General features: G+C 42.8%; 1 protein-coding gene across 1 annotated transcript in view; it reads left to right on the forward strand.

Moving 5' to 3' along the window:
• Window positions 1-12,259, forward strand: part of LOC105934721 (laminin subunit alpha-3) — a 100,287-nt gene that overhangs the window by 43,391 nt on the left and 44,637 nt on the right. Inside the window, exons 19-31 of the mRNA XM_021322844.2 lie at window positions 130-235; window positions 2,254-2,353; window positions 3,730-3,886; window positions 4,076-4,223; window positions 4,724-4,866; window positions 6,153-6,256; window positions 6,356-6,515; window positions 6,661-6,824; window positions 7,755-7,863; window positions 7,967-8,064; window positions 11,052-11,250; window positions 11,342-11,468; window positions 11,696-11,844. Coding sequence (XP_021178519.2) covers window positions 130-235; window positions 2,254-2,353; window positions 3,730-3,886; window positions 4,076-4,223; window positions 4,724-4,866; window positions 6,153-6,256; window positions 6,356-6,515; window positions 6,661-6,824; window positions 7,755-7,863; window positions 7,967-8,064; window positions 11,052-11,250; window positions 11,342-11,468; window positions 11,696-11,844 — 1,764 coding nt within the window. The remainder of the gene's footprint in view (window positions 1-129; window positions 236-2,253; window positions 2,354-3,729; window positions 3,887-4,075; window positions 4,224-4,723; window positions 4,867-6,152; window positions 6,257-6,355; window positions 6,516-6,660; window positions 6,825-7,754; window positions 7,864-7,966; window positions 8,065-11,051; window positions 11,251-11,341; window positions 11,469-11,695; window positions 11,845-12,259) is intronic.

Here is a 12,259-nt window from a genome sequence, read left to right on the forward strand (position 1 = left end):
GTGGGTACATTTAAAAGTGCAGTCACATACCCACCCCTCCATGCACACAGCACTGACTCTAACTAAACCACATTGCATTGGGAACAATGTTAGTAAAATTGCTCTTTTTGCTTCTATGTGTTTCTACAGAGAAGTGGACAGTGTCACTGTAAGCCAAATGTCTGCGACCATGCATGCGGGTCTTGCAAAGAGGGATTCTTCTTGCTTCAAAAAAAGACTTATTTTGGCTGTCAAGGTAAGAGCGGTGCTGGAGAATGTCTAAATTTATATGTCTAAATTATACAGGACACTGTCTAAACTAGATGATTCGATATCTCTTTCTATTGTGAAATGGGAAGTGGATTTATCAGTCAGCTTTGAACAAAACTCCTGGTCTCAAATATGTTTAAGAACTTTCAAAACGGCTAGAAACTCAAAATTACAATTAATACAATTTAAAATGCTTCATAGAGTACACTATACTGGTCAAACATTATTCAGGATGGGTTTTGCACAATCTAATATCTGTTCACAGTGTACAAGGAATAATGCTGTCAATTATATTCATGCACTATGGTTATGTATGCCTGTTCAGAGGTTCTGGGTCCAGATATGTAAGGACTTGTCAAAGTGCCTGAGATGTAAAATTTCACCTTCCTCTTTAGTCTGCTTGCTGGGTATTTTAGATGATAGCACTTTGGGGAAAAAAATCAGTTTGCATGGCTTTCACTGCCTTACGTATCGCAAACAAAACTATCCTCATGAATTGGAAAAGCAAAAGAATAAAATAAAATAATAATAATTCTCAGTATCAATCAGTACAGAGTCATGAGACAGCATCTGCCTCCACATAAGATCGATCTCTCTGGGCTCCTTTGATCGGCTGGTGGATGTGTCCTGTGGGGTGTAATGGCTGATTTGGGGAGTGCCTGGGTCTAGGGGGTCTGGGGGGTACCTGTAGCGGTGTGTCTGGTGGGTCCGGCGCCACGGTCTGTGGCTCCCACTGGGGTGGGACTTTGGGGGACTCGAGGGGCCTCCGGCAGCCACTTGCGATGCTCTTGGGGGGTTCTGCGCTGGCGGTCGTGGGTTACTGGCGAGGTAGCTGTGTTGCTCCAGACCCACATCTGGGGTGGGTCCGGGGTTCAGGGTTCCTGGGGTGTGTCGCCCTTGGGCATCTGTCCTGGCGGGGCTTCGGGTTCTGTGGAGTATGTTGCTGGGAGTTTGCCCGGGTGTGGTGCTGATTGTGTAAGCCTCAACCCTGGTGGCTTCTTCTGCCCACATTTACATTTATTTGGGCTGGTTCCTGGGACTCAGCCGGAGCTGGTGCCTTTGCTCTCCCCTGAAATGTAGGGGTAGGGCTTAGATATGGAAGGCAGGTGTGAGGGAGGTAGCACTTCAGGGTTCGTGGGGTGGGCTGTTGTTGGATGGCCCGTTCGGTTCGGTTTATGTTGGGCTCCTCTCAGCTCTTCACTCAGATGGGGGAAGCAGCTTTCCCTGTATTGGCCTTTCTTGGGCACCTTTGCTCTGGGGGTCTTTTCGGCACCTGCCTCAGTGCTCTGGGGGGGGGGGGGGGGGGGGGGGGGGCTCTTTGGCTCCTCACAACCACTATTGAGCATTTTTTTATGGATGAACCTTACATACACAAGCAAACTCTCACAAACACCTACAGATGCTTGGATTCAGGTTGTCACTTTATCAATTTTGTATTAAATAATGTTGTATATTCTTCAGTGATGTTTTCAAGGTGTTGGTTGTTTGTACCTGTAATACCTTATCGGCTGGTTTTGCTGTTGTTTTTATGTCTCTCTTTGCAGGTGTAGAAGCAGAGTCAGAGCATGTTGTATCGCTCTCTCCCTTTCCTCTCCTCCTTTTTGTCACCTTGTCTCCCTTTTAGCATTTTGCCTCATCTGTTTCTCCTCTTTTTTCCCTCTTCTACCTTCCCGTTTTTGTGTCCTTTGAACATGAAATAGTTCCAGAATAAAATCTAATAAAGCTTTTTGCATCTATAAATCAAGTGGAGCACTGTGGCAAAGCAGTAAGGCTCCACTTGTGAAAGTAAAATCTGTTGGGCTCTTTTTGCCATTAAGACAATTCTTTATTGCTACGTTGTAATGAGTATTAAGGATTACTCCAATGAGCTAGAGGTAAATGAATAGAAAGGACATTGAGTTGGAAAAAACTAACTTTCAGCCAGAAGCCGTTCAGTATGTTCAGTGTGGTGTTGAGAACCTCTTTATCAGTAATTTGTTTCATTCTTTCTTCTCTCTCTTTCAGCTTGTCAGTGTGATTTAGGAGGTGCTGTGGGCATGGCATGTGACGGGACGTCTGGACAGTGTCAATGCCGGAAGAATGTAATTGGCCGTACATGCACAGAGTAAGCAACGGTTTATTTTTTATTTTTTTAAATCGTGAAATTCAGTGTTCTGGTAAACATAAAGCAGATTAGAAAACTATTACTGTTGTTTGAACTTGTTTAGATTTAGCTATATGAAACCCACAGACTTCAGTGTATTTCATTGAGATTCTTTGTGATTTGCCAATCTAGGGGCATAAATCCTTGAGTGTTCTTCTTTTAAGTAAAACCACAAGGTTTGAGAATATCGCTCCCATCTTCAAATCTCTTCACTGACTTCCAATTAAACAGGGAATTGATTTTAAAATGCTGCTGATTGCTCCTAGATTGTAACCCTGACAGGCCTTTAAGGTCTTCCAGTAAGTGTCTTCTTGTTATACCCAGAATAAACTCCAGATCAGCACTGGGCTTTTTTGGTCATTATGGTCCTGTCCTCTGGAGTTCTCATCCACAACACCTCAGATAAATTAAAAAGCAAACTCAAACCACTCATTTTCTCAAGCTTTTAATTAGGCCTATCTAAATGTCTATTCTCTTTGTTGTTGAACTATTTCTACTTCATTTATTTTATAAGCTTGACTTGACTTTGATTGAACAGTGCTTGGTGAGATGTTGTTTTATAACCTAAAGGCTCCCACATACTCGAGCGAACTGTGCGCTGACTCTCCGCTGACGTTTTACCCTTCATAATGGAGCGTACCTACTGCCTGCATTTCTTGGGACTAATTCCTACATTTCCCACACTTTCTGTCAGTGAGACGAAGCGGAGGAAGGGATGGTAAAATGTTTGATTAGCTAGCTTAGCACCTAGAGCCATTTTTTTTATTTTTTTTTACCAGCAAGCACCTTCCACCTGCTTGGAGCAGCTCAGTGTATCAAGCTGAGTATCACATAGGAAACAGTTCATTGTGAAGATTTCTTTCCGCCGAACAGTTTATAGTGTGACTCCGCGTACGCGGTTGTAAAAATCGAGCTCTCTCTGCGCGGACGTCCACAGAGACAGGTACGTGCTAGTATGTGGGAACCATAACTTCACTTTAAACATCTCCACGCATTTATCCCTGGCCTATCTGGTGTCTTGGTCTCCATATATGAGTTTGTTCAACAATGTTCCCTAAAAAAAAACCTCTGATGTTCAAAGAACCACTGTATTAACACTAATATTAAAGTACACAGCATCTATTTACTGACTAGGCGATTTCTGAGGGCAACTGTTTGCACTATATTTTATTTAGATGTATCAGAGTAATGGGTTTTTACAATTATGTGCTTCTTTCTTCTGGTCTATAAAATACTGTTCCACTAAACTACTTTGAAGTTTGTAACATCAAAAAAAAATGTGGAAATGTGGAATACTTTTACAAATGGATGTAAATGTAAAAGTTTTCTCCCACTAGGCCTGCACCTGGTTACTTCTTCCCGTCTCTGCACCAGCTGAAGTTTGAGGTGGAGGATGGCACAACACCAAATGCTCGACCAGTCCGCTTCGGCTTCAACCCCACCGATTTCCCAGAATTCAGCTGGAGAGGTTATGCTATAATGTCACCTGCACAGGTTTGCCCATTCTCATTGGTGCTTCGGATCTAAATGCGGCAATTACGTTCAACTATAGTGGCTTTTCGGTCTCACAATAAATCCTCTGCCTCTGCTGCTGCACAAATAATCACAGAGTCTCCTGTTTTTTTTCCTGCTGATGTGGGAACATCGACACCAGCTCTTAGAACTAACACTCTCTGTTCTCAGCCGGAGGTGATTCTAATGCTTAGCCTTGGCTTTCCTGGACCCTTCCACATTATAATGTGCTACTCCACTCGCTCAAAAAAGCGGGGTGTCCGAGTGAAAGCCCGGATCTTGGTGGTGGAAGAAGCTGACTCTGAGTCTTGCTGTGACTGTAAGTGAAGGGTGGCTGCCTTGCTTTCTTTGCCTCACTAGCTGGAGGCTGCGTTGATTAACCCGTTCTGTTTGCTTAACCTTCCCGCCTGCCTTTCATCCGTCCCTCTAACACCACTCGCTCATTGTCTACTTAAACCCGTGGCCATTGGAAACGGTGTGTGACTGTCGTCCCTGCAGAGTGAAGCCAGGGTAACAGTGCATGTTGAGCCGAAAGAGGGGCGGCAGAATTTTTTCCTCGTGGTTCTGCGGTTCATTAACCCCAACAGCGTCAGTGTGACTGGTAGCATCACGGCTGCAAATAGCAGAGGCACTGCAGGTAAGACTGCCTCTGACGTAATACCCGTTCCCTCATCCCGCCATCAAACTGTGAGCGCTAACCCACCATTAAAGAAGTGAAAGCATTTCCTTCCTGACATTTATGTGAGCAAATGGTTGATGAGCTGTCTTAGTATGTGGTCCCTGCGGGAGTTCATGACATCTGTGCTTGGTGCTCTGCAGGGGAAGGTCAGAGTAAGGAAGTGATATTTCCTCCGACTTCATCCCCGTCCTTTGTCACCGTCCCAGGAGAGGGCTTCACTGAGCCATTTGCATTAAATCCTGGAAAATGGATGATTCATATAAGGGCTGAGGGGGTTCTCCTGGTGAGTTTCTGTGTAATGTTTTTTGCTCAGAATAAGAGAATAATAACAATAACATAATAACATAATAATAAGATTTACCTTATAGTCATGAAAGTATTAACGTTTTAATATTTTTATTGCATTGCATGTTTTCCTTTTTTAGGGGGTGGGTTATGTAATTGTCCAACACAAAGTAGTGAATTATTGTGAAGTAGAAAGAAAAAAAAATGGCTTTATATATATATTTTTTATAAATAAAGAGCTTGCATTCAGCGACCTTTTACTACGATACCCCTGCATAATATAGAGGTCATTTCAGTGGCCTTGGAGGTTTGTTGGAGAACATTAGTTAGCATAAACCAATCACATCAAACACATCATAGAGGTCAGGTATAAAGTTCTGAACTACTGGGGGAGTTAGGGTCTAAAAAAATACCCCAAGCCTTAAACATTACCTGGAGTGCCATTTAATTCATCTTCCAAAAATGGAACAATTAATTGTTATGGAAAACTGCAAAACTACCAAGAAATAAATATTGGTGGTTGTGTGTGTCACAAATTTATACATTATGGAGAAGTTGCAGGAAGAAAACAAGAAAAGTCCTTACATAAGTTTAATTTAACCCATGTAGGAGACACGGCAAATGTGTGGAAGGTTCTCTGCTTGACATTTTTGACAAAACTCTGTGTGTGGCGGAAAACTAACTCTGCTCGTCACCTTGAATGCTGCATTTATCCTGTGAAACATGGAGGTGGCACAGCCTGATGCTGTGATGATGGCAGAAAACCACCCTAAACATGTAGCCAGAGCTAAATTGGAATCTTTTAAATCAAAGCATATTCATGTGTGAAAACGACCTAGTAAAAGTTCAGACCTAAATGCAACTCTAAATCCTTGCGAAGACTTGAAGGCTGATGACGGTCTCTATCCAATCTGACCGGGCTTTAGGCATTTATTAAAGAACGCTAAAAAATATCTCGGCTTCTAGATGCAGAAAAAAAGCAGAGACATTCCTCAAAGTACTCAAAGTTGTAGTTTGTAGGATAGTCTAAAAGGAATTGGACTAAATAAAATTGCATGCCACACTTTTCAGATTTTTATCAATAATAAAAACATTTTTTTTCTAAAGCATGCCTCCTTTTTCTTCCACTTCACACTTACATACTATTTATTTTGGTCTACCGCTAAAAATTGTATTTAATCACCTTGAAATCCACGATGTGGGAATGCTCTTTGGAAGGTGCTCTAAATGTGAGCCAAATGAAATGTATGAAATACATAAAATAATATTATCTTCCCACTTCAGGACTATTTAGTTCTTGTGCCTCGGGATTACTACGAGGCGTCGCTGCTGCAGGAAGAGGTCACCCAGCCGTGCACGTACCTACACACTGCTAACAAGGATGCAAAGTAATCCTCTTCCTTTTCACCTTACCTTCTGTCACACTTTCTTTGCTAGCATAATTAAACTCATTTCTGTTCTGTTTTCCTGATTTTTTTTTTTTAAAGCTGTCTCTTGTACAAGCACATCACCATGGATGGTTTCAGCTCGGTGCTCGCCACACAGGGCAGGTTGTCCACTCGGAGTGGACGGAGGAAGAGGAGGCAGGCCCGCGTGCGGCGTCCGACTCCGGATCACCCGGACTTGGCAGCTCTCAACGGGAGACAGGTCCAGTGCTGCACAGGCCCGATAATCATTTGCAAAGAGACCGTAGATATTGATCGGACTCACATTAGCCACATTAAAGTGCTTGAAGAAACAAATCATATAAGAAGGTAAATTTATTAAAGGGCATATGTTCTGTGTTTTTTAGTCCCGCCTGGAGCTCAGTCTTCGTGTGCCTCAGTCGGACCTGTACGCCCTCGTCCTGGAGTACGCCAGTGAGGTGGACGCTGTCCAGAATGTCAACATACTCATCGGTGGCCAATCAGGGAGCCAGATCGTGGCAAGGGCCAATATTTACAGTTGCGTTTTCAGGTGAGAATGTGTTTAGTTTCTTTCAGGACATCTCCAATCGCCAGTGTTGTGGTCAAGTAAAGTGACTTGGAAATGCATCTAACAACAAACTTCAGTGAACTTTATTGGTGTTTTATGTGATAAAACCAACACAAAGTGAATCGGCAAGTGGAAGGAAAAATCATACATTATTCTGCTTTACATATGCTAATCCAAATTCTGACCCCCTTCGTGAAATTGAATCCAGTGCTACCAAATGGTTGTAAACAGAGTCCATCTGAATGTAATCAAAGCTCTAAAGTCTAAATCTAGCTGTTCTGTGAAAGCTTCAGAGGTCTGTCAGAGAACAGGAGGGTCGGGGTTAAAGGGGTTTAAATCAGGGTAAGGTCGTGAAGCACTTTAATCCGTCATCCAAAAAAGGAATCACCATGGCACAACCACAACTGTTTGCAGTTTGCTACAGTACATGCCATATATGGACACAACAAACATGACTGAATCTCAGATGAAAGAGAAATGTGATTCCTGGCCTCCATGCCGAACCCTGTCTGCAGCGGAAAAGTTACAGCCAACTTGAGCAGAGCAGTAAAGCACGGTGGTGGCAGTATTTTGAGTTGTTGATGCTTTTCTTCAGCAGGAGAAGGTTAAACTGGTTAGAGTCATGGTTATATATAGAGAGAGCTACATGCAGGCCAATCCAGATGGAAAAATGTTCTGAGTTCCCCCCATTTTCCCTCTTTTCATTTGCAAAGAAAATCAAATACTTGTATCCTTTTCCTTTGACTTCACATTTATGCTCAACTTTGTGTTAATCTATTACATAACATCCCCCTAGAATAAGTAACGGTTTGTGTTTGTAACGTGATGGAATATAGGAACGTTTCAGGGACCTGATTGCTTTTCCAAGGCACTGTTAAATGTGTGCAGCTGATCTTTTACTCCCCCATGCAGCACTTTGTGCCGGAGTGTGGCGGTGGACAGCAGGAATCAAGTGGCCGTGCTGCAGCTGTCCCACAGGACGGAGATCCTTCTGCAAACTTCCACGACATCATTCCTTCTGGTGAGGACAATGTTTCCAGAAAACAGGAAGAAAAACTCCCCATCTACATTTTTTTTCAAAGAAGCAACACGATATTTTTCACCTTCCCTGTGTTCCTGTGTAGTACAAGTTGTATGCGGTGCCTGCTGAAGAGTTCTCTATGGAGTATGTGGAGCCCAAGGTGTTGTGTGTCTCCAATCATGGTCGCTTCACTCAGGACAGGTAAGTACTTTGGGTCGTGTTGGACGTGCTTTTCAGTATTTACCCCTAAATCGTGAAGGATGTGTTTCTAGGGCTGGACGATATAGAAATAAAGCATATTGATAAAATATAAATCATATTTATCAATATCTATAATTATCAACAAATTCCAAACATATATTTTAAGTGCAGCCCTGGCCATTTTATGCTGTTGCTTAGCAAACTATTTTTATATACAGAACACACAAACATTGAATTCAAACTCAACCCTTTATTCAACCAACATTTTACCAAAACTGTAAGTTTAAAAAAAATATGAAAAAGAACACTGAACTCTGAACTCTTTGAAGGGGGCGGAGCTATCTTGGGTCTGCGTTTGTGATTGGTTGGGAGGATGTCGTGACTGTAACGTTAACCTACATGGCTAGAATGCAAAAGGAGGGAAAACTGTTTTATTTAACTTTTTATTGACCTTTTTTTCTATCATCGTAATTTTGTAAACCTAACTGTAAAACCTACAGTTGATTTAAAAAATTGTTTTTTTAAGTTTTGTGAATATTGCTGAAAAACGCGGTTCAAGCTTTCGGCATAACATCCATGGCCGCAAGTTGTAATTTGGAGAATGTTGGATGCTGGATTAGACCCGGTGGCAGAGAAGCACATCTGTTTTCCAGCTGTGAATACAAGCTTTCCCCCAAGCTGGCCAGGGTCCCTTACCTAAAGACGAACTTTGGAACAACTGTTGTCCTAAACTTACTCGCTGTAGAGCTAATAAGCTGCTTGGATGTCGCAGATTTTCCAGTTGCTGCTGTGCAGCTCTGTTGTCTATCTCGAAACTTGACATGAACATGGAAAACATGTAGACGGATAAAAAGCATGGAAATGAACAGAAAGCAAGCATGGCTATTTTGATTGGCACCAGTGCTTTGCAAAACAAGTTCAACTTCCTATTTCAACACATTCAACATATTTTATTAGGATTTTATGTGATGGACTAACAAAAAAAAAAAAAGTATATATTTGTGAAGTTGAATGAAAACAGTACCCAGTTTTAATTTTCTTCTACCAACTGAAAGTATTCAGCTGTATTCAGCTGTCCTGAGTCAAACTAATTGCAGTTACTGCTGCGCATAGTTTGGAACATTTTTCCATCAGCTTTGCATATCAACAGACAGATTTTTTTTCCCATTCTATGCAACATAGCTCAAGTTCAGTAAGACAGGATTGAGAGCGTCTTGTATACATGATAAATAAAGTTTGGCCACATACCTAATTGGATTTAGAATGATGCTTTCAATTGGTCATTCTATCACGTGACGATGGTTTCCTCTAACCCGTTCCATCATGGCTCTGATGTGCGTGGAGGAAGTGAACGTCTACACAGGTTACACAGCATTACTCCACGTTATGCTCCATCCTTCTTACCGCCACCTCTGATCAGCTTCTGTGTCCTGCTCAAAATCTTTCCTACAGCATGTTGCTGCCACCATGTTTCACCACACTGATGGTGCATTCAAGGTAATGTGCAGTATTAGTGTTCCCCCATGCATAGCACTTCTCATGTTGGGCAAAATCTTCATTTCTGCCTTCTCTGACCAGAGGCACATTCTTTCACATGCTTGCTGTGACCGCTTACATGACTTGTTGCAAGCTGACAAAAGGAGCTTGTTTGGATTTCCTTCAAAAATGACTTTCTTCTTGCAACCCGAGACTCGTTTTTGGAGTGCAACATTCAGAGTCTTCCTGTAAACACCTACCTACACATGTGCAGTGGATCTCTGCAGTTCCTCCAGAGTAACCATGGGCCTCATGGCTGCTTCTCTGATAAATTCTCATCTTCTTGGGCCTGGCAGTTTAGGTGGAGGGACATGTTTTAGTAACTTTGCCGCTGGGCGATGCTCTTTCCTTTTTAAGAGGACATTAATATTTCAGTGTGGAGCTCAAAGTTTGGGATGTGAGTTAATAACATAAGCCTGCTTTAAACTTCTTAAATATCTTCATCCTAGACTTCCCTGGTGTGAATACTTAATGCGCTCTAAGGCTACGTTCACACTGCAGCCTGAAGTGACCCAATTCCGATTTTGTTGCCCATATGCGACCTGTATCTGATCTTTTTATGACAGTCTGAACAACACAGATCAGATTTTTTCAAATGCGACCCAGGCCACTTGGACATGTGGCCCTGAATCCGATACGTATCTGATCTTTTCAAATGCGACCTGTGTCTGTACGGCCGGGTCGCATTTATCTGACCTGTACGTCACCGATACGTGACAAACGTCACTATTCTGCGTCCTGCTATGCAGAAGCGGGAAGAAAGACGACACCCATAGCGGACTACAATGAGGAGAGCAGTCAATGGAGGGAATGCTCCAGTTAGAAAATAAATTAAAGAACGCAAACTGCGCGGCAGCATTATAATCCATGTTTACTTCCGCAAACACTGAGGACGCTTGCTACGTGTGACGTCATCGCGTCCTCGAGTGCGCATGCGGGACATTTAGGTTGAACGCATTCAGTTCACACAGGAGATCACATACAAGTCGCATATATTTGGAAATGTGAACGACCACGCAAAAAAAATCTGATTTCACAAAAAAATCGGAATTGAGCATCAAGACCTGCAGTGTGAACGTAGCCATAGAGATCTTCAGTATTAAATTTTACACTGCAATGCCATTCGTTGCACTGGACGTTATTTGGGGTTCAGCGTAACAAAGTCCGGCTACAAATGCACGCCACACTGTTCAGATTCTTTAATTGCAAAGAAATGTCGAAACGCGTGTGTGGTTTTCTTCTTTTCACAGTTGTGCACTACTTTATCTTGGTCTATCACATAAAATCCTGGCAGAAAAAAAAACATTGTACTTCGGGGTTTGTAATGGGACCAAAATTTGTAGAAGTTTGTAATTACTTAGTAATTGTTATTTTCTATAGATGCGACAGTTATTGCTTGGCAAACAGGAATTTCCCCTTAACAATAATTTCTTGGTGCTTCATGTTGACAGTCGGCACTGTGTAGTAAGGCGGTTTGACAAGCCGTCCCCGGCCTGGATTCTGTACGCGGCCCGCGACGGAGAGCTGTCGGCCGTACCAGCAGCTCCTCTCCAACAGGGCAAGAATCTGGACTGGAGGCAGAGAAGACAGTCCAGCCTGTTCTCTGTCCATGAGCCTCAGAGCGATGGGACAGTACTCAAATTCCCTCAGGTATGTTTATCTGAACAGCATCCCGTCTGGACAATACGTAAAAAATAAAAACAAGCTGAATCCTAGCTGTAAATTCTTATTTTCCCCGCAGACTGAGATCAGGTTTACTCCAGCGGTTCCTCTCCCTGGCCGCTATGTTATTGTGGTGCATTATCATCAGCCTGAACACATCTCCTTCCCGGTGGAAGTGCGAGTAAATGCCGGGCACATGTGGCAGGGTGAGTATTTGGGAGGGAGGTTGAGTCTTATCAAACTAAATTTAGGGAAATGCACGCTTATTCTGGCAGTGAACACAGCAGATTCCTTCTTAAGCTCAGATAACAGACGTGGCCAAATGACCAGATCCTCCCAAGGCTTTGGAGACGCTCCCTTCAGTGTCATAAATAGAAAAAAAGAGATTACTGAGCAGCATATTGTCTAACTGAGGAACTGTCTTCCCCTCCAGGTGAGATAAATGCCACCTTCTGCCCGGCGGTGTCAGGTTGCAGGGAGGTTGTTGTCGCCGACGGCCGCATTGCTCTCGACTTTTACAGGGATTCTGTGCAGCCACCCAGCATCTCTGTCATCGCGCCACGTGGGAAGACCCTTATTTTGGTCAGTGTATTATGTTTAATTTGTTTCACAGCAACTCAAGCAATTCTGAAATGCAATAAGCAAAAAAAAAAAAAAAAAAAAGCAAAAAAAAGAAAAGATGCATGTCTGGCAAAAGAAGTTTGCTCTTGTACAGCTGCAGGTTTTCAGAGCCTGTGGTGGTTCAAGCTGAAGATTTGGCATGCAGTGGTCCTCTCTCCTCAGTGTTATGCCATATCTCCAACAACAACAATGAAGTGACTGTTTTCTACCTGGCAGCCCCACAAAGCTTTATATAATGGCTGAAGCTCAGGGCTGTGTAAGACAGGGGACAGGTTAAGCTTTGTTTGCAGGGTCAGAATGTTTTAATTTACTGTCTTTGGAAAGTATCAACGAAAAAACAAAAAAGATGTAATTTGGTGCCCTACTTGCAAGGCGG

The sequence above is a fragment of the Fundulus heteroclitus genome, chromosome 6 (assembly GCF_011125445.2).
Source record: "Fundulus heteroclitus isolate FHET01 chromosome 6, MU-UCD_Fhet_4.1, whole genome shotgun sequence".
Taxonomy (NCBI): Eukaryota; Metazoa; Chordata; class Actinopteri; order Cyprinodontiformes; family Fundulidae; genus Fundulus; species Fundulus heteroclitus.